At 45.1% G+C, this 22,801-nt stretch overlaps 2 protein-coding genes across 3 annotated transcripts in view; both read right to left on the reverse strand.

Moving 5' to 3' along the window:
* LOC8037939 (ELL-associated factor 1) overlaps positions 1 to 12,126 on the reverse strand; it is a 110,210-nt gene extending 98,084 nt beyond the window's left edge. Inside the window, exon 1 of the mRNA XM_029967802.4 lies at positions 11,635 to 12,126. Within this exon, the coding sequence (XP_029823662.1) occupies positions 11,635 to 11,743 (109 nt within the window). The 5' untranslated portion in view covers positions 11,744 to 12,126. The remainder of the gene's footprint in view (positions 1 to 11,634) is intronic.
* Positions 12,127 to 12,789: 663 nt separating this feature from the next.
* Positions 12,790 to 22,592, reverse strand: LOC8035330 (proteasome activator complex subunit 3). Of its 2 annotated transcripts, none has more exons than XM_029975181.3 (10): positions 22,434 to 22,592; positions 21,279 to 21,311; positions 20,523 to 20,585; positions 19,846 to 19,941; positions 17,208 to 17,256; positions 16,327 to 16,439; positions 14,860 to 14,928; positions 13,917 to 14,039; positions 12,975 to 13,061; positions 12,790 to 12,904 (listed from the first exon to the last, which is right to left on the reverse strand). In XM_029975181.3, exons 1-10 carry the CDS (start codon positions 22,491 to 22,493, stop codon positions 12,824 to 12,826), a joined length of 774 nt encoding a protein of 257 aa, XP_029831041.1. In that variant the 5' UTR covers positions 22,494 to 22,592; the 3' UTR covers positions 12,790 to 12,823. The 2 variants fall into 2 exon arrangements, with proteins under 2 accessions (XP_029831041.1, XP_029831043.1); XM_029975183.4 differs by lacking the exon at positions 22,434 to 22,592 and adding an exon at positions 22,186 to 22,328.
* Between the last annotated feature and the right edge of the window lie 209 nt (positions 22,593 to 22,801).

Consider the following 22,801-nt stretch of genomic DNA (forward strand, 5'->3'; position numbering starts at 1 on the left):
TCTCGAGTCTGGTCGTCGGCCTTTAAGAGCATTGATCAATATTACTTTTCTCCTTGTGCAATAAAATGTAATGCCCATTAAAATGTGATGCCCATTAAAATGTAATGAATATAGAATTTCAGCCATAAATTTTAAGTTATTTACCTTTTTGACGTGTCCTGTCCTGGTCTTCTTTATGTTGCTTTCCTTTTATACACCTAGCGTTGCCAACACGCTCTAATGGTCGACCCAGGATTGTTCTACTGTCTAATTTTTTTTACTTCCTTGGAAAGTAGTTATGTCTGTTGTAGGCTAACTATACCTCTTATTAAAATATAGAAAACTAGAGTACAGCCGTCAGTGTCAATTTATTTTCACCTACGCGTTCGAGTCAACGCGCAATACCTGCCTCATTTTACGTCGTGTCTTTCGCCGCTTACTCGATTGTAAGGATCGAGGAACAAAACTGGTAGGTAAGCCAAGTGAGCTTGGTTCTCAAATGTAAAGCTGTTTAAAAAATGGCAATTACATATTCGGGTTTCTTTTGTCGACAGCCACAGGAATCCACCGTAGCTATTACGTTAAGGACCCATCGTGGAACGCAAGCTGCGGATTAGTGGCTCTGCGGGCGCAACATAGGCTTTTTTTCTTTTTTGAACAACTATGTTTTGAAACACAGCGTCTAGATGGCGCTTCATCGTACAATTGACCGTTTTGAAACGAAACTCTAGATAGCGCTTCAAACGACGAAAGGCTGGACAGAGGGGGGACGCGGAAGGGGGGATGGAACTTCTTCCGCGGGGGTTCCAGAAAAACAAAATCTAGAAACGCGTTTAAATGGAGCGTTTTTATGGAACGCCGTCCAATGCTGCCCCGGCGTTATATCCTTCTAAAAAGAGTTGACTTAGTGGTTTTCGATCATGCTGAGCAACTTTCTAATTGGAACTATACGCAGTGGCGGTCCAGCCAGCTTGGAGTTTGGAGAAATTCATGGAGCAGAAAAGAATCTAGTTATGGAGCACGTTTGTATCAGAGAAAGTCGTTTTTCGGAGCAGCTTTGGAGCAGCACATACTTTTGTTTAGAGCAATTCGGTGCAGTTCCTTATTAATGATACCGGCATGCATTCATGCGATCGGTTACGTGATGTCCCTTAAAAACCCAAATTTAGCAGCTATGCTGTACTATAGTTGGTGACGAATTAAGAGGGAAGTGAGAGGTCCTCCCTCCTCTATCAACTTTTGCAGAGCGGACGCTGGAGAGCGCCTCCTCTCCCGCGGTCTTTCCGGGAATCACTGGAAACACCGCGGCCATCTGCGGGCCGGACGGAACGCGTCCACGGGCAGGGGTTTCGAGTCCCTTGCCCTAGATAGAGAGGTCAATTAGCACTATACAAAATCTTATCCCGTGAAACGAGCAAATAATCAATAACGAGTAGTACGATCAAGGATTCAGATCATTTGACGTGAAAAAAAGGCAACAATTCGTAACCGAGCAGTCTCGACCGAGCATGCAAGCGAAATGGGAACCATGTGCGACGAGTACATTCGTGTAAAACAGTGTCACGCTTCTAAACATGAGCACGCCGAAAAAAAAAAAAAAAAAAAAAAAAAAAAGAATTACTTGTGTTTGCTAATCTTCAGTAGAGTAAGGTTCGAAATGCAACTAAAGCTGTTAAAACTGCGGTGCGTTAGGAATGTCGGTAAAATTGGTGCGAACCCTGTGAAACAATGCCGCGGAGCCGGAACCCTAGGTTGGATTGTGACGGCCAAACCCCATTGGATTCCCACTGTTACCAGACGAAATCGAACACTCTTTCAAAAACCAATTTGTTCGCAGATTTGTTCGGCTTGGCGCAGTTTGGCGCAATTATTCCCTTCGGGCGCAGCAAGGCGCACGCAAGCGGGAATTTATCAAAATGACACAAATGGCGCAACTGGACCACCCCTGTATATGTCTATTTCACTAAATAAAAAGTTAATTAACAACTTTTACTTAATTAGCCACCTAATAGTTGCGACTATCTCCCTATACTAGGTCCTCTTGGCCGAATAACTCACCTGCACAAACCGCATTAGTGTAGCTTTCACGGTCTTTTAAAACAAATGTGTAAAATTAAAAAAAAGAATATATATATATATATATATATATATATATATAGATATATACACAGTGTTTTAATAATTAGAGTGTCCTACTTTGCCACGTGCCTCGTTCCGACCTGTTAGCTCTAAAGGCCGTTGTCTAACATCCTTGACGTTCTGAGCATGGCTAGAAAAGGCGTAATGAATCGAGCGACGCACAGCTGTTTCAGTCTCCACGAGCCGCTTCCCCGCTCAGACAAAGACCAAACAAAGACCAGCTGTGTCGGTTTCCGGACGCTGAGATAAAAACGTGCCGAAAGGACATTTAGTGCCCGGAAAGCTCACAAGCGGGACAAGAAAAAAAAATAAATAACGAGCTTCGCGGCGGCGTCACACCACGCCGTTCTTGCGTCGCTAATAAGCGCCGCGAAATGAAACTAAACATTTCCAACTACAAAAATTATATTATATTGTATTATATTTAGCGTATTTTTGTCTAGTGAATTTGAACATCACGAGCATTTGATCCTAACGCATCAATAGACGCGAAAAACACCGAAAAATCAACCACTGGGTGTGACCATAGAGTTATTACAGTAAACGCTAGAGGATCAGCTGGCGCTAGTGTGCTAGACATGGATGAAGAGATGGATGAGTGACAATGAAATGAGTAAATGGGAGTAACTTCGTGCGGTTTCAATCTGAGTCGAGAATCCATGTTGTTTAGAAGGTTAATGGAATTTTAATTTACTGAAAGAGTAAACTCGTGGAGTCTGGGAGGGACACGACGACAGATCGTTTAGTGAAATATGTCTCTTCGTGTCCGTCCCTGCGTTTATTCTTTCAGTATTGTATAATTAATGTCGGAAGCTTTCTTTCCTTGAACAGCTGATAAGCCTTCGTGCGACAGGTCACTTTTTTTTTTTTTTTTTTTTAGTATATGTATTTTTGAGGTTTTGGCGGTTTCAAAAGAAAGCGGCTCCCTCGATGTTTACCAGGGCGGGAGCAATAACACCTAGGACACAAGGCCTGCAGATGACGTCACCGTTCGTGGATCTCCGACCCGCCCCCTAACGGCACGCCACGTACCGACGCCGCGCATGCGTGATGGGGTGTGGGCAAGAATCGCCGCGTCCCTCCCGCATCAACAAGCCATTGGAATGTGATGTGATGTGATCAACGCAAGTCCCGTAGTTTATTTATTACTCTTTTTTTGCGTTGGAATGGTTGAAATAACGTTTTTCTACCAATGGCTTACTGTTTTAGTGGCCCGAGCGAAATGAACGAGGCTCGTTACACCGCAAAACTTCACGCAAATAATATGACGTGCGACGATTCATTCCGAGGGAACGCCGCATAATGGATGCTAAAGCCCGATTCACATGATGAGATTCTGCTCGCTAGTTTCGGTCGCAACGTCCCTTGAACTGCAAAAAGCGCGGACGGTAGCTGCGATGCTCGACGTCGGTAGTGAAAAAGCAGAATCTGACCAAGTGAATTTGGCATAAAGTGTCGGTGATGACCACTGGTAGCAATGATCCATATATCCTTGTATCTACTGTTTACACCGAGCCTACTTGCCTCAAACAACCTTCAAAGTTAAAATAAGTATCCCTGCACTCACTTCTTATCGCAACGTTTGGTCATTGGCCGCTGTTGTTTGGATGAGCAGACGACACTTTGCAAGATCAGACGTCCGTTCAAACGCGAAGACGCACTGAACGTGGTTCGCGGGTGGTCCGGACAACTTGACGGATTTCCCGCGTTCATGTTAGAACAAAACAAATAAATATGACCACCGCAGGTATTCGTGATTCAACCCAAAGTGCTTCTCGCCAAAGCAATCGTGGTTCGACGGTGTCCGGTTTTCCCTTTTCACGGCACCTATACACGCTCTCGGACGAACCGAGCAGGCAAAAAACAGATGAAAACTGATCTTCACACCTTCCCGGCTCTAATCTGGTAGAGCCGCAGTCGCGGAGTTTTGACGAGAAGGTAGGTTTTAGTCTGGTTTCTTCCAAACCAACGCAGGAATGCCCGTCCCGCATAGCAACTTCCGCCCACACTCTCAGACCGGAAGTGCGCCTGAAGCGCCACCCCCGCGGCGTGACGTAACAGAGTTGAGTACGTGCTCGTTGGACTAGTCAACTCCTGTCCAAGCAGGACACTTCAGAAATCATGAGGCGACACGACTCCGTCAAAAATCGTGGGGCACTCCGATGTCTGTTCGAACACCACCAAGCAAACAACACGAGCTTCCTCCTCGCTTCCTCCGCTTTACGGTGACCGCGGTGCTCGTCAGACTTGGCATCACACGCCACCTGCCAATGCTGTCCGTCCGTTTTGCCGGGCCCTCGTATCCTTTAACGTGTCCCATAATTTACTCGATCTTACCCCAAGGTAAGGGTTCGTACCTTTGTGTTCGAAAACCTACCCGCGTCTAACGCCGCTCTATCTGCGTTATCACGTGACACGACCCGCCAGAGTAACTCGGATCTATTTGGGTAAGATTTCGAACATAACCTTTCCCGTTTTCGGGACCTGAAAAGCAGCGGAGGAATGACCATGATTGAAACCATAGACTGCGGTTTGAAAAACGGAACACTCGTGAAGCGAAAAAAAGAAAAAAAAAAAAAAAGTGGCTGTCCGGACACACGTGATGAGCATGCTCGTCACTTCCAGTATGGGCGAAAGCATTAGCCGCGTTCGATTTACCTGCCCGTCCTGCACCGGTGCAGATAAGTGTAGGCCGGTGTACTTCCGGTCGTATCTCAATAGACATACCGGAAGTACACTGCCCTACACTTCTCTGCAGCTGTGGAAGAGATGCAGGTAAATCGAACGCAGTTATTGTTTTGCCGTCACCACGCCAATGGAAGGCATTTAGGATATAAGCGTCCCCGTCACACATTCTCGTTTTGCCTCCCCTCTGTTTTACAGCGAAGCTGTTTACGGCTAAGGTTCCATGAATTTTTCGTGTGCGTGACCAAAAACTTTACGTTGGCACCGCCGCACGCCGTAAGTAAATAACTGAAATAAAGCGTTGCCGAACGCGAGTGCAAGATGTTATTTGTTTTAGGCTTTTGCTTCAGAACAGTTACTGCTGCCATAGCCGCCTATATATACTGACAAAGCCTGGCAGATCGCCACGAGAAGCGGCTGCCAAAATGGAAAAGGTGGAGCGGCAGACAACGGATGAGAGGAGAGCCACGTGACTGGCGCCCCGCTGCGGTGAGACGCCGAAACGCAGCGGCGAAACGCGAGGACCCGGAAGTGTGTTTCGGGTCCTCGCCGCTGCAAAAGCTGTGCGCTGACGTCCAGGTTCTCCGAGAAATGACTCTTTGATGCTCAGTGCTACCAGATCCTCGCGCTCCAAATCTGCGACCGGGCACTCTATGGCTCCGTCGTCAAACTCCCAGGCTTTGTGAGTATACACCTTTCCACAAAAGCGTTTGAGGGCGCGTTCATTGCTCTGTTTCTGTGTAATGCATGCGCACTTTCTGAGACCTATTGCTACATTACCCAAGCATCAAGGAGAATGCAGGGATTGGTGTTCCACGCGCCGCGCGTGCTGGCCTCAGCAATAGTAAATTTTCTAAAGCAAAAACCTAAAACAAAATGTATCTTGCACGCGCGTTCGTCAACGCTTTATTTTGGTTATTTACTTCGAATATTTTATACGGGGGAGGCGTGCGCGTGTGGCGCGTGGAACACCAATCCCTGAATTCTCCTTGATGCTTGGGTAATATAACAAATGGAGCGCTGGCTGGATTGTGGTTTAGCACCTGTGGACTGTGATTTTTGTAAACAGTGGAAACGTCTATAGAGGAGGCTGTGGTGCCCCAGACGCCGGCACGCGCGGCGCGTGGAACACCATTCCCTGCATTGTCCTTGACGCTTGGGTAATTTAGCAATAGGTCTCTATTCAGTAGATTAGTTATTTATAGGCACCATTTTTAAAACCAGCAGACTTTCAGGTAGATATTAAGGGTTTCTCAAAGATTTGCCACTGTGCGAACCGCGTCGGCCATGTCTACGCTCGCACCGCCCTCTCTTCGTCGTCGTTCCAAGCGCTCGCGTGCATAGTTTCCTTTTCTTCCGCTCTCCCGAGGAGGCGGTCCCGTCGCGCGTGTCTAGTTTCCTCCGGCTCCTCGGGGCGGGCCTGTGTCGTGTGCTAAACAGCTTTGCTGGTCAATCCACCTTCACAGAGTGGAGTGGCTCATGACTTTTTTTAAAATTATTTACAGGTTGAAACGTTTTATAATTTTTCTCGTCGCCCATACCGGATACGCCTATTAGGTGGCTGGGGACGAGAGTACACGAAAAAGGTTCGATGACGTTAAAGAGCGGGAGGGCCTCGTCTCCTAGGCCGTGTTGGCGGGAATTGCATACACTATTGTCCACTCTGCTAATGGGTTCGAGAGCACCCCGAAGCTCGAGCCCCGTTAAGTCTAGACATAAGCGGATTCTGTTACCGATCGGAGCGGGAAGGGTGAGGGGAGGGGGAGGAAACCACCAAAGCGAGATGACGACAGAAAGCACCGTGGTCGAGAGCCATCGTCCCGTGCGCGCCGGGGAATTCGGGAACGACTCCAGGAAACTTGGAGGCGCGCGGAGAATGTACTGGATCGAAAAATAGGGGGCGCTTTACCTTTTCCCAAACACGGAGGACTTCTTTACGTCATCTACCTCGATGGAGCACGGAACAGATTGGACAAGAGTGCTGCATCAGGAACACAGAAATAATTTATGTTGTAGTTCTCCCTAATTTCCAAAGGCAGGTCGCTTTTCACGCGCCAAACATTAAAATACGCAAAAAAAAAAAAAAAAAAAACGACAAAAATTAAATTAATAAAACGCTGGTAGAGGTTTTAAAATAGAGCTTCCATAGAGGACAGCCATTTATTTCATGTGCGTTCATCTTTGTTGAAATTAATGATGTCGCTAACTATTGATCGAAGTCCGACTGGTTCGGCAAAACATTCGAACTTTTGGCAATTTGAATTTCGACTTTTAAACAGTGTTGCCCATCTTCTATACAGAATTTTTATTAATCACTTAAAAATACTCTTTAATTATAGAGTAGCTTATTTATGTTTTACACAATTTTCGAGGCAAACACGAACACATTTTTACTGTTTAGTTATTTTGTTCATATGAATCTATAGACCCGATAAATAGTGTACCCTGCCGAGCTACGCGGCGTCAGCTTTTTTTCAGTATACGCGCATGCGCACAATAGTCGAACTTTAGTCGAGCTACGCGTTAAAAGTTCGAAAATGTCGAAACGGATCGAACTCAAACTTCGGCAGGTTCGTGACATCCCTTGATGAAACGAACACCCCTATTAACAATATGTTTCGTATCGCACTTTTACGATTCTTATCCGTAACGTAACAACCAAGATTTATCTAGCCGCGTTACTATAGTCAATGCATCCTGGGAAAGTGGCGCCATCGCCTTCCCTGTCTGCTGGCCGGACACAAACAAACGCTAACACACAGACGACGAAATCAAGCAAGGTGGGGTTGGCTGGTCGGTCTCAGTTGCCGGCAGGCATGTACTCACTTGATCGAATGACGGTTTAGCAAGCGCCGACTTTCCATCAAAAGACACTTCAAGCGAATGGTCGGCCGCAGCTTCGATTTCGGGTGGGTCACGAGGGTTAACATTTTTGTAATGAGCCGCCGCAGACTGCCGCCGCGAAGCGACGTGAACGCAGCGCGGGAGGTATACGTTAACGCACGCACCCGTTTTTCGCTAAAACGCCGATTCGCTCAAATGGCTAAAACGTCATTCGCTCATGTGATATGGACCCCTCAGTTGCCACGGCCCCCAATCGCCCTTTCGGTCCACTCAAATCTTCGAAAGGGTTGTTCTGAACAAGTCACGCCAAGATAGCTGTGAAGTTTCATCGTACAGAAAGCGTTCCTCGCCAATATAAGCGTCTTTTGACACTGTGTATGAAATCAACTCCCCCAAAATGCTTATCTCCACATTCCTTACAACGATATCGTTTTTCTTACGTATTTCAAGACAAGAAAGTTAGTTTTCAATGCCTCCAAGCACCAACGCCGCATGCGGTGGCAGTACGAAGCTTGTTTCGCCGGTGTGTGGATGAACGCTACCCGTCACCGGCGAATTTAGATCGACTCGCCCGAAAATGGAGAAGTCAAGGAGCGACTGCTCATTTCAAGAACCGAAATGGCGACCATACGGGAAGCTTAGCGCTACTTTCCCTGGACGGGACCCAATTAGTCACTTTAGTAGTGACGTCGCAAGTTGTGACCCTGGCTACAAGTTATCGTCAGCTGCAAACGGCAAGTTCGATGGTGTGTGCAAACGGAACGAAGGAAGCCACTGACGTTGCTCTTTATTCCGTCGATAAAAGCAGGAAAAAAAGAAAGCCTTACGAAAGACGTCACACTGAACTCTCGGCCAATCGTGGAAGGCCGATGTCGCAGTGACGGCGGGCACCAACTTTCATGGAACGGTAACAAGTCAAAATGTACGATTACAGCATACGTTACTCGCTAATTTCTAGCGCAGACAAATACTTGCCGATCAACGCTAAAAAGCCCGATTAAAGCTAGGTCTGGAAGCATTTAGTGTGTGCGTGCGTGCGTGCGTGCGTGCGTGCGTGCGTGCGTTTCTCTCTCTTCGTGAAAAGGATAAGGTGCTACGAGCTTCCAAGTTCTAGTCCAAAAAACGGAATGGCTCAGTAGGAGATAACACGACTTTTGTTTTCTGAGATCTGTTTTTAGGAGAGAAACTGATAGTATTGGAATAAACCAAGTGCTTTGGACGCAACATTATTATTATTATTATTATTATTATTATTTTTTTTTTTGCATCGTGTTTCGAATTCTCCTGGCCGAGAAACGGAATCCTCGATATGGTGATAACACAATTAGTTTTTTTCTGTGATTTGCTGTGATGACACAAACTAATATCCAAAACAAATCTTTTTTTTTTTTTTTTTTTTTTTCAGATTATTTTACGCGTGTTTAATAACGACTCCAGTTTGTGTCACAGTGCTCGTAACGGCGCCTCCGAGCTATTAGTGTTTCAAAATGTAAGGTGATAACATTATGCACGATTCGTCTAAAGTGCGTACGCACGTGTTGTTGCATATATGCAAGAAGTTACACGTATAATCACACGCGCCTTTCGAAAGTCTGTGAGCCACGTTACAGAAGTAAGTGTGCGTTTCGTCCTTTTATGAAATATTCAGGCACTAACCCACTTCGTTGAGCGGGCTCTTTGGTTTGAGCGGAAACGTTTTTTGATGATCCGAAGACGATCGATTTAAACTGTAGAAATAACTCGAAACCATTAATACGAAGGGGGAAGGCTCGGGAGCTAATGAAAATAACTGCCGTCACCCTTCGTGTTCTTTGTTTTTCAATTGTTTTTCCTCACCTGATTTTGTTAATCTACATTGCGTTGATGTTTGACGGCGTCGAGCAAACCTCAAGAAATACTGCAATAAAAAAGTATTTGTCCCTCATGCGGTATTCGATATTCTATTCGCAGTAATACACTTCACTCAATTTATAACACGGACGAGTGCTTTTATACTGGCGACCACGGAGAATGGCTCATAAATGTCAACGGTTGTCCCAGAGAACTCGCAATTCGCAGCGTGCCATTTTGGGATACACAAACTTTCGCAGGACAAGCAAAGTAATTTTCTCTGACATTAGCTGCAAGCGTGCTGGGGAACGGTAAATGTAAGATGGCTAATCTTTTGTCCCCCATATTCCGTGACAAACATCTTGTTGTTGCTCTTGCGGTTGGATAGATAATAGCTACCGATCTCTCCCAGGAGCTAGACTGATGAGTACCTCCAAGCCTCGACAGGACTGCTCCTCATGTCAGTAGTACACATTAGAGAATTGTGATGTTAATGCAATTAATGCAAAGGTGCAGGCAAGCTGTGGACAGAATCAACTACAATAATCCCTGAAAGGGGGAACAAAGGGCAAACACAAATCCAAATCCTCATGGCACTAAGAGTATCGTCAATAAATATGTGGGTTCCTCTGACAGTAATCTTATGTCACAAGACTCGGTTCGTTGAGTTTTTACAATGTCATTCCTATCAAGATATTACATTATCTTCATCACACGGACATTACTCATGAGGATTAAGAGTAGAGATCCCCGATTCGAATGTTTTTTTCGTATCTAGAGCAGTTTCAAACACCGTATTGTTGACAACACCAGAGAACAACCAATAAATTAATCGAAGATAACCAACCAACTCCTTGAGCGTCTGAGTAATTTAAGTGAACGTTCCACTTTCAACAGAGAGGCGTGAGCAGTCATCATAAAAGGCACCACTGGACCGATTCTGATGGCAAATGCATCAAACCGCGCAGTCTAGAAATCACAGATGCGCAACAGGCGGAAGAACGGTTAGATATTCAAGAAATAACCCAACTTTCGAAAGCAAATCCGAAGCCGTCTAGAAACAACGCACGTGCATTCAAACATACTGTCCTTTTCTTTGACAAAGCGAGCCGATGTTCGAACGCTAACATCCGGCATACAAGTCGTGATCGCCTTTTAATCGCGTCCGACCCCAATTCGACCAGCTTAACTGCACGGCCGCAGTGGCAGCTGCGTGCCGTCCGCGATAAAACTGGAAGTGACCACTCATAGAATCAGTCGCGAAAACAGAAACAAAAACACACTACAATAAACATTAAAAGGACCTTATTTTCTTTTCTTTCTGCCACCACCGCACGACTACGGGACGGCGTCGGCTCGAAAGGGAACTCACTCGTTAATCAACTAAACACTACACCTAAAAACTGAGTAAATATTTACAGGGGTGTCCGAGTAAAATGTAAGTTGAAGAAGAAAAAAAACTAAAATGGGTAAAAAGAGAAAAGAAAGAAAAAAAGACGGTGTCGAACCCACAAAAAGTGGTCACCGCAAGCATGCCCGCTGCCACATCGCCAGCTACGCCGACGTAGATAGATCGCTCTCGAACGGGGAACCGAACCAACTGGTTGGTTCACTTTCACCCCAAGAGGACGGTTCGAAGCCTGCGAAATATGATCGTATAAATATCGCAGAGCCCGAGAGAACTCGAAAGTCAAATGAATACCACGTATTTGAGCGCAACGGGTCTCTTACACCGCTTTTGGTGCAAGAGCGAATTCGATCACGTCCGGTTCGAAACAGGACGAAGAAATAAAGAACAAAAAAACAACAAAAAACGCTCCGTTTTGTGTGAACAAACGGTGAATTAACGCCACACGGATTACACTGCGTATGTGCCATCTCAATATGAGGCATGTGACGAGAAGGTATCTCATTTTTCTTTTTTAGACCGATTCGAGAACGAGCTTGTGTCGCCAGTCGTGCTCGTCCGCTTCACCCCTCTGTAAAAAGATCTCGGGATGCGTTCGCGACAAGCAGTCCAACTTATCGCGAGGAAGCTGGATTTCCAACAGCAACCCGGTGCCACCAGAGAATAAAACACAACAAAAAAAAACACCAGCACACCAACAAAAACCCGAGAGACAGGGGGAAAAAAATAAGGCGAGCATGCCCACTTACACCTAATGGAATGGAATGCCGTGCCACCAGTCGCCGAAAAGCTGCGTCCGAGTTTGAGTTCCCTGACTTCGTTGCCTATCCGGAGCCTGTCGGCGGTACCACTGTGCATTTTTCGATGGACGAGTGAATGTCGTTAGGCCTAGGAATTTCGTCTGCCCAACCACCAGCAGCAGTACTTGCAGTAGCAGCCGTCGCAGCACCGGACCAATTCCTGCACTCGATGTTGTCACCGTATTTGCGGCCCATTCACAAACACCGGGTCCGCAGTTGGATGCGTCTTCGGTCCAAGTCGGCGATCCGTCGACACGCGCTAGGACCCATGCCACACTTCAAAAAACACGGGGAAACGTAACCGTATGTATCAAAAACCTACGGCATTCCGAATTTCACGTTCACACGTCTGCTCAAAGTCTATCGAGCGCGCATGCGCAAGCTGCTCTCTCCGCGCTCCAAGGAGAAGCCAGTCGTGCTGAATGAAGAAAAATGTAGGTTACTTTCAAAACAAGAGCGGCGCTGGCGACATCTCGGGGCGGCAGTGCAAAGCTCGCTCTCGAACGTTGTCATGACGTCACGCATCACCTCATTTATTTGCCTTGCTTTTGGCACTATCCCGATCGGACAATTTCATGCAATACGACCAACCAATCCGCAGCCACCTTGTTTGTTTCCACTCCCCTGAAGCCTTCTGCCCATCCGAGTGGAGGTAACATTTCTTCGACCCTGCTCAAGTGGCACCGAGAGACGGCAGTAAAAGAAGTCCACAGTAAATTTGGAGCTTAGACTGTTTAGAATCGGTTGTTGGGACTTTCCGTTTGCATTGTGAAGGCTATGAATGTGCTATTCAATTGATTACAACTGTTTACACATCCCAAATTTCTGAACAAAAACTGTGCAAGCAGATCCGTCCTCATTTCATTATTGTTTGATAGCAAATAATGTACCAACTAAGTCCAGCCCTTTTTCATGTACTGCATATTCAAGTGTCTTATGATGCTGTGGTTTGAGTACTTCCATACATCCTGTAATTCTTGGGATATGGTGGGAACTTGGAAGGAACACTTCCATTTTCTTTTACTTGCAGCCCATATTCTTTCTTAGGAGCAAGTCCTCGGACCACGTCCTCAAGGGAGATTCACGACAGTGCACGGTGCCGGCGCCACTTTTCCATCTTTTTATTACAATGTGTACACTAATACATATTCTCGGCGTTGGAGCTTCGCGGCCTCTTGATCTTCTCCAGGTTCTTGGTGATCAAGTCGTGAAGGGTGGCCTACGAGGAAGAGAGCAAAGAGCTCCGTCACCGAGATGCCCAAAGGAAAGTACCGGAAGCAAGAACTCACATAGTGATTCTTGAGCTCGCACAGCACCAGTCGTAAGCTGACGTACTGTTTTTCGTCCAGCTCTTGCACGGTGCGTCTGAAGTCGTCCTGGAGCGAAGAATCTCCGTTAGCACTCCGCTAACCGTAGCACATTACAGAATGGTCGGAAGACGCATTGTTGAATGCACCACAGTCACCCACACAATTAGGATGGCAAAGAGGCTTTCTGGTTATCCTACCTCCAGCACAAGCCTCCCACCTTCGATAACCTCCTTTGGCACCTCGTGAGCCTCAATCGTGCATGTGCAGCCAAAATAAGGCAGAACGCAAGGAGCGCGTGCTAGAGGCTGGCCTGTCATTCTCATCCTGCCAGTGACTATGATTGCATGAATGAAGACAACAAAGTTTGATAGAGCTCATGCTGCTTTTAATCCCCACTCGGCGCCTGCACCCCTGCTGCCAGGTCAGCTGCCCAACGAGCCACTGCATAAAAACTCATACTGAGGTTTTATGCCGAAAGACACAGGGACAAGAAGTGAGAGGCAGCACAGGACAAGGCCAACTTTCAACTGAAAGTTTATTAGAAGACATACAAACATTAACAACTGTGCAGTACATGTACAAGGGAAAGGCACCCAGATAAAAAAACTAAAAGTGAAGAAGCCAGACAACCCTAATGCATGACAGGCTCTGCTGGTGCTTCTCATCAGAAAGACTTGCCCTTTCTTCAAATCTGGAAGTGCCTACATAGAGGTCTAAAAAAAGAGCAAAAGAAAAAAAAATAATAAGGGAATGCCAAGGTTGCATAAATCTGGTTAAAGCTACTGGCCACCTCCGACTTCGACCCAACGATTGTCCGACTTCGAAGTTTTTCGGATGCTTGTCCCGAAGAGGTGAAGTTAGCGACAATAAGACTGGCTGCTGCTTGACGGGAGAAACCAGGGTGCGCTGCGCAAAACTCACCACGTGGGGGTACTTTGCCACCTTTGCGATGATCTTGCCCCGTGTCAGGAAGTACCGAGAGATCTGGTCAAAGAAGGCTGCCGCCTCCCCCTCCACCGCTCGGATCTCCGTCAGGGCGTCTTCCTGCGGCCATCAAGATCCCGGTGTGAGGTTGCACCCTCGACACAACAGCCATTGGGTGGCTGCCAACTTCTCAAATTATTCTGCACACCACTAACAGTACAACACAGATGGAGTGTCTTCCATGTTCATTGGTAAGTGAATGATTTTGGGCCTGGGACTACCAAGTTTTGAAATGCACTAACTGACCATGTTTTATAGCCACGATTCCAACTTGTGCTATGTGATTAAAATAATGCTCATAAAAAAAGAAAAAGAAGTTGAACATCTGGGACATTTGGTTACTTCAACACTTCAAAAGCTTGTGAAGCATGGTCGTGAACACCTGTGCATCATGTTACAACATTGTTTCATCTAGCCCGTTTTGGAATCGGCTAAACCTTCAGTTCAACCAAGATGTCTAAAGAGCAAAAAACTGGGCCTTAATGTAAGAACCTCTTACACAATTGCCCACAGCTGTGGGCAATTGTGTAAGAGGGATAAGCAGCCAAAGAACTAAAAAAAAAATAGCAGAGCAGCTTAAAGATTGAGCACCATCTTTGACACGTGAACACCGCAGTCGACTTTAGAAAAGCCTCGCCGACGCAAGAATTGGTGTGCAACTTAAGATTTGGCCGCATAAAATCGGCGACATTCTAAACCAGGAAAGTTGGGACAAAAGGGACGACACACGAGTCACGTCACTTTGTCCTCAGTCTCCGGCGTCGTAATGTAGACATTGAACCAGCTCACCCGTGTCTTTGCTTTAACTTCATAAGGCTACGCCCTCAGCACGAAAGTGCGGCTCTCGCTGCACTTTAGCGAGTCGCGATGTCCCACTTGCCTGTATCGAAACGCCGAAGTTGTTGCCATCTTCAATTCTTGGGATGAGGAACTGGATCCACATCTTGAGCTGTGCAGAGTGAGGGGAACAGCAAGCCCAGTAGAGGATTAAAGCTGTGATGGAAATAAGTATGCACGGAAGAAGCACCAGACAAGGATGACATTTTTATTGTTTTCTCGAATGCAGCAAAGGTGATTTTGACTACGTCGTTTTGGGTTGTGTGCCTCATCTATGTGTTCCCAAGATTCAACAAAACCGCAAATCATACGGGCATGCACTCCAAACCTATTTATTTAAAAAGGGAGGGGGGGGGGGAGAGCTAGATGAGGGCCGTCTGCACCCTGTACATATAGGGCTCAGCGGACATCAGAAGAAGGAATAATCGTCACGGTAAGTTGGCTAAGTAAAACTTGTCCATTAACCTTTTAATTATTGGTTTTACGGGTCATCTTAGAATTGCAGTACTGACGAAAATTACTCTTAGAGGCCAGACCAGTTTAAAAAATGTGTGAAAGGGGAATTTGTTTTTTCTCGCCCAATTAAAAAATTGTGCACAAAAAGAGCGCTTCAAGTTCTGCTCACAATGACTCTTCGAAGAGTGACATAGTTGTGTAGGTCGTGTCGTCAGTTGTGTCATCGGCGCACCCACCAAGGACACGCTGCCGAGATGGTGACGACACGATTCAAAACGACGACGTCATCCTTCAAGCGTCGATGTGCGCAGAGGATGAAAATGGCGGGGCATATTTCTTCGATGCCCGGCCTCTGGCACATACTCTCAAAGCACACAAGACATCAAAGCATACTATAAAGTAGAAAGCTTGTGCTGGAAGAGGGACAACCAAAGGACATCCCTGCCGTGTCAATGACTACAGCTGTTCCACTTTTCTAAGAATAAATATTTTTAAAAATGCTTTCTTTCAAAGATGTCTCTCCACAAAAGAGGTGTATCGTCTGAACATGGCACAAGCATCGTGTCACAGTAAATCGAGTCCTTCTAAAGATAAGCTAGAGATACATCACATCCGACAGATGTTTGGAGAACAATGCACGCACCGCACACGGAATTGGTGTGTGCAAGCTGCATGCCCGAGACCACCCAATGGACAAACTTTGTGCCAAACAAGAAACAAAAATATAAATTATAAAGTAACCAAAAAAAAAAAAAAAAATGCAAAAGAACAAAAACAGATTGGTCACTAATATTAGGACACACAAATAGGATCTCCAAAGAGCTGCTTGATGAGACCCAACCAGGTAAACGATACCCCAAACTGTTCCATTCTATTGCGAGCGTCAAGAAAGGAATGGGCATCATAAGGCCACGAAACTGGAGCCCTAGTTCCCACTAGAAACGCAAATGAAAAGCTGGACATTAGTGTCTGCTGCCAGCCAGCAAGCCCCATAGACTCCGCCATTCTCTGTTCTACAAAGAAACAGTGCATAGAAGCGAAATTGGCGCCTCACAATGTTGGTGTCATCCACAAGCTGCCAGATCTTGGGCTTGACCACGTCGACGATGCTCACGATGTGGCTGTTTGTGTGCACCGAGCCGGTGGGCAGCACCAGGACTTTAGTGCCTGCATAAATGAAAGAGCAACAAGTTCTGTACACTTCCAGCAGCCAAACGAGCGGTCTCCAATTTCAGCCTACTTTTTAGGTTGAATTTAGTTCAAGTAAGGAACGCTTCAGAGCTCATAAGACAAATTTGGGACAAGGAGGATATACCCAATGACAGACAATGAATTCGACAAAAGAACACATGCAGTTAACCTGCAAGAGAGGAAAATCTTTGTTCCCCGACGCAACTTTGGTACCTCATGCTATGCACAAGTTGCCAGACAATGACCCAGCAATTAGATACAGAAAGATTTAGAATGCATAACCAAAGTAAAGATGCTTCTATACTACTGTATCAACTCCATGAGGACAGCAGTAAAAATTGCAACTGGAAGCTCCTTATTTTGCAGGGTGAAGCAACATGAGCTGGTACAGTAAACATTCCTTGGCGTGACCTCCAGTGCATTGAACTGTTAAAAGGAAAGTAAGAATAGACTGTTACGTTCCAAATCGTCGTAACGTAACAGCAGGTTTCATGGCCTACCATTCTGGAGGCACGCCATGCAATAATTTACCCTCTCTGGCTAGCACCCTGCTGTCTCGGATCATATTGCCACAAACTATCTCGTTTGCTTGCACATACGTGCGCGCAGGTGGGGCACCCACCAGGGCTACTCGCCCCAGCTTGTAGCTTTTGCTGCAGCCCACGTCAAAGTGAGACATGGAACACAGGACAGGTGATAAATGCCCCGACCGTTCTTCAGTTTACGAAACACTAGCACGCTTACCTGTAATCTCATTTTCGAAACACTCCAGCTTTCTCTTTTTCCCTGCAGTCTGAAATCAAACACCAAAAACCAACTTTTTAAACTGGCAAAGTGGGACAATGGATGTCACTAACATGTGTAAACCTCTAGCCTCTACAACCTCAAGCAACAGAGTGTCAGTTTTAAAAACAAAAATATGCCCATCTAAAAAAACAGTTGTGAGGTATTAAACAATGCAAGTGGCATCCATCAACCTCTAGAGTTTGATTTTGTAAGTTTGTCCCAGCAAATTTGTGGCCGTGCAGAAAAAGGTTTTTTGCATGGTGTCTTTTAACATACTATGACTCATTTCAGATAAGAGCATGCACGCGAGTCCAAACATAATTTTTAATTTGGTCTTTAAATTTTTTTTATGTCACTTCTTAACATGTGTAGGGAACATAATAAAAAAAGGTGTTGCAAAAAACATAATATTTAAAGAAAAAAAAATTGAGGGCACCAGAACGGCATATTCGATTTTTGAAGTTTTCATTTATGTATGTTGGTGACACCTACATGCAAACTACAAATATTAGAAATCTCAAATATTTTGCACTGATCATGGGAACTATCGGGCAATATATGTGCGGCAAAGAGGAGCAAAAAGCTGATTTCTTAATACATCCTCCTGCCAACGCAGGCAACTAGTGTGCTCGACATCTTTAATCAATATTATGATTTATTTATTTTACTTTTTCAATATCATATTTTTTATTTTACTCGAATAACTAATCCCAGACATTTTTAATGTTGACGGACGTATTGCTGAAAGGGACAGTGAAGTCGCAGGTCTACCCTGGTCAGCCGGACGTACAGCAGTCATGAATAGCAGTGTAACAAGCTTGGTGGCTCAAACATTCCTGCTTCATCACGAATATAGGTATAAATGTATACAGAAAGTTTTCACCACAGTACCTACTTTTTTACTACTTTCAGTAAAAAAAAAAAGAATGGTAGCAATTACAAGTTTTCGTCCCGCTTCTGTGCAAATAGTTTAGCTAAAGCTCATAGAACTTGTCATCTTAAAGGGCTATACAGGATTATTGGTTAATATAATAAAATGAATGAGCAACGAGGGTGTTGCATTAATTATTAGAATACTTGAACTTGAGCCCAATATCCAAATACAGCACAAAAAAATATATCTAGTCATCAAATACACAGAATCAAAAGATACCTAATCTCATCTGTGGCATTGGGCAAAAATGTTGACGTGGAAGGTACAGTTTGCAGCGCTGTAACTTTGAAGGAAACAAAATGATGCAACGTGTTTTTTATGAATAAACAGAAAAGTATGGTGGAGAACTATCACTAAAAATTTCAGGAAAGTCGAAGGTGTTTTTTTTTTCTTTTATTCCCCCTTGGTATTTCTTAACTTTTTAATTTAGAAAAAGTTTGGAACATAAAAATTTCAATCTTTGGGATAAAGCTATGATTTATATATTATTCAAAAGAATGTTTTAATAACAATATATGAAAGAAATTTAATATTGTAGCTATTGAATGTTTGTAAATAACGGTTCAAAAATCCAGTGACAAAACATCAGACGTGAAAACGTCAAAAGCACACATTTTTGACACAAAATATATGACCTCCACAATGTTGTACATATATCACTCCATAGTTCCTATGATCTATTATAAGTGCAAAATATTTTAGATTTGTGATATTTGTAGTCTGCAAAGTAGGTGTCAGCAAACATGACATAAACAAAACTTAAAAAATAAAATATGCCGTTCTGGCGCACTCAAAATTTCTTTTTTCTTTATATAGTATGTTTTTGCAAAATTTGTTTCGATTACAATTTCTACACATGCTGAGGAGTAACACAGAAAAAAAGTAACAAAAACAAGGAAATGTGTTCGGACACGCGTGCATGACCTTATCTGAACAAAGCCCTATGCAGTTACATTTGGCATCAGTTGTAAATTGACTACGACAAAGGGAGCCACCCGCTAAATTTGCCAAAAGCCAGAGCAGCTGCTTTCAAACTGTGGTTTTCGGTCACTTGGGGGTCCACACTGATTCGAGGACCACACCATTGGGGACAGGTAAGGCACCGAAGGAGGTTGAAATTTTCTAAGCGAACACCTTCGCAGGTATAACAGAGTTTTCATGAGCCACAGTGCACTCCTGCTGGTTCCTCGTTGCGAGTACATTCTCACCCGATCACAACGCTGTGCCTTTCTCGGAAAAAGGGGGTCAGACATGCATTGCCATTTTTGCTTTCCACTGCAAGACCGCCCTGCCCAGACTCATCCGCAGGCTGCCAGAGACAGCAAAGGTGCCCGATCGACGACTCCCAACTCCCCGATTTGCGCAAACTTAAACTCCCCGACACATGTAACACGTGGTCGCCACACAAGCACATCCATTGTCAGTCCACGAGCGACTTCTTAAACGGCCCAGTCGCTGACAGGCGGAGGGTGGCAGGGACGTCTTTTAGTTGTTCCATCTCCAGCGGGAGCCTTCCACCTTCGGTAGCACTTCAGCATCTCGTAAGCCTTGAGTGTGCAAGCGCAGCCGAAGCGAGGCAGACGGTAGCGGGCGGGTGCCGGAGGCCGGGCGGTTGGAAGATAAGCGTCGAGCTAGGGAACGTAAGATCAACGCAAGACGTACCAGCTCGGCCTCATGATTCTGGAGGGGTGGGTCAGGCACTGGAATGTTGATGTCAGCGTGGACGGCAGCGAGATCTGTCTTGGAGAACTTGTCTGTCTGGGAACGCGAGCAAAGCAACATCACCAAAGTAAAACAAAACAAAACAAGAACAACCTGTTTTGAAGGAACACTCGTCGAGATTTTTACCAGCAAACAACAAGCACCTGACACACCCAGAAAAAACATTTAAAACTCAAAATCCTTTTTTTTTTCTTTTCTTTTTCACGAAATTTGTTGAGTGGGTGTTCGGAGCCGTTCTCACTTTTTTTCTTGTAATCACGTGCAATAATAAAACTAATTTCTTTTTTTTTTAGCTTTTAGGTTATTTAAGGTACACATCAATTACTAAAAAATAACACAATGTATGAAACATTGTTTTTACGACAACTGAAACAAAGCTTTCAACAAGCAGTTGCAGGGAACGACTACCGGAGTCTCCAAAGTTGCAGTGCCCCAAGGTGCTTCTCCAGTTTCAGTTTGTATGTTTTCCTCAGCAAATACACAGCTTTTCAGTACAACAATTTCTTTTTTTTTTTTTGAGTCTGGACACTATTATTTAATACTTACACAAAAAAATTTTAAACAATTTTTGGGAGGCGAGTTTTTTTAAGACTAATGACGAAAAATGAATGCAGTACCTTCAAAAGAGCTTCCAATTCCAGGATCTTCTCAGGGAACTTGTGCAGAACCAGCTCCTCTGCCTGTGAAATGCAATTAAAGAAAAACAATGCAGTATTAACTAATTTCGCTTGTACTGTAGTAGTAGCTTGGCGACAGCAACATCGCATGGCCTATTGACAAAATCTGCAACAGCACTCTGGTCATACCCGACAAACAACTGTGCAACGCAGAATGCGGTTTTGGGTCGGTAAATCTCAGCGCAATCGCCTACATACCGAGACTCATATTACTAGTACTTCTGTCGAGTGCACCATTGGTTGGGGCTACGGTCACACGACCGATTACGCCAGCCAATTTGACGTGACGCCACCTGCGAGGGAGCCTTACTATAGCAGTGACACTATATTCTCTCAGTCATAATGCTTTTGTGTAGCATGTGTTTCACAAAGCTGACCTTGCTGAAAACGTATTCTACGTTAGAAAAGCTTTGGATGGGCCACAGCAAATACCGAACATGAGACATACGCTGCGAGCTAAGACGATATGGGGCAGGGGCATGAACAGGACACAATTGCAAGACGCAAGCATTTCACACCCAACATGGTGGAGCTAATACTTAAGACGTGAGCATGCATTGGGCTACGATTCTGCGCTACACTATGCACGCAAAACGTGTGCCACGGTGAGTACCATACGTCGAAGAGCCTAGGGTACTGATGCTCACGACAGTGGCCACCAACACCGGGGGAATCAATCGCCCAAGGCATTCTTACTTCTTTCTTTAGCCTTTCCTTGTACTCTTCGACCTGGAAAAGAAGTACAACAGACGATGACTCAACCCGCAGACAAGTAAAGGAGTACCAAGTCGCACGTTCTCCATCTTTTTTTAAAAAGCGCAAAACGCCTAAAACGACGTGGACGAAAACGAGGTATGGCAACACAAGGAGCCTTGAGTTGTCTTACCTGATCTCGGTCCTTGTTTTTTTTTTTTTTTTTTTTTTTGCACTTTGTATTTTTGAATTTATAAACCAACTAGTTGAATTAATTACTTTGCTCCATCAACGACAAAAAAAAAAAAAAACTACAGGTGTGCTGTGCAGCGTTATCGGCTGTCAGTGTCTATTCAATGTAAACTAGCACCACTGTTTACACTGCGCACGTAAAGACAAAAATATGAGTGAAATCCTATTGAGGTCGCCATAAGTTTCATGCCAAGACGGCTCAACAACGCGTAAAACGACGAGCCAAAAATCAATTTGAGGCACGGCTTCTGCAGTCAAAGGTCAAGGTATAGGAAATAATAATTAAAAAAAAAAAAAATTACAAAGCGGAAAGCAGCTTGGTGGTGGAAAACAAATTCCACAAAACTCGCATTTAAAGAAAAAAACTGTCTGACGCTGGTGCTGAACGCTCCGCAAGTTTCGGTTTTATCCAAAGCGGCCACCGCTCTCCGAGGGCGGCAAACGACAACATTCTGTTCTCTGAGCGTTACCGCCTTGCTTCGAGGTCCGATCGAAAGCTGGAACTGCGGTAAGAAGCGTTAAATTACGGTAAAAACCAGCTAGGCCTAGTAATTCATCGGGGCTGGCGTGTGCCCACGGGAACAAAGCCATCGCGTCCACATGCGAACGAAACGCTCCCAAACGCTGCTGCAGTGAGGTGTAGAAGAGGAAACATTACCTTCGGGTTTTTTTCCCTGGCCATAACACAGTCGCCGACTGCCAGTTTAATGGAATGTTAGGTTGATTGTGTGTATTTTATTCGAGACCAGGCGAGCGCCAGCCCACACGCTGCATCAGCGCGCTCAACGGAAGTTACCTACGGCGCATGCCCGGAACTTTGATTCGGCGATTTTGGTAGCACAAAGTACAGGCTTCCGACGACTACGTTGCGTCGCAAAAAAAGCGAGAAACCGTGCGGAAACTCACTTTTATTTTTCCCGGGGTGGACACAGACAGTCTCTCGGCGGTCGCGAACAGAGACTCCATTTCTTCACGAGAACGAAGAAACGATAGAAGACGACGACAAAATATGCGCCGACGGCGTACTTCCCGGCGCTGTGTCTGATGTGAAAGAAAAAAAAAAAAAACTTGTCAGACTTGTCCCCCTAGCGGCGTTGAAGAAACTGAGAAAGTCACTCCGCGGCACGGCACCCACGGCACATGAAGACTGGATTTTAGAGACGGAGCAACTAAACCACTAAACCCCTCCGAAGGGTGTTTAAGAAAAATTAAAAATGAAAATTGCAGGCTTTTTTTTTTTTTTTTTTTCACCGCAAAAATAAACTAGGCGTGGC

This window comes from Ixodes scapularis, unplaced genomic scaffold (genome assembly GCF_016920785.2).
Source record: "Ixodes scapularis isolate PalLabHiFi unplaced genomic scaffold, ASM1692078v2 PGA_scaffold5__190_contigs__length_132052651, whole genome shotgun sequence".
Lineage (NCBI taxonomy): Eukaryota > Metazoa > Arthropoda > Arachnida > Ixodida > Ixodidae > Ixodes > Ixodes scapularis.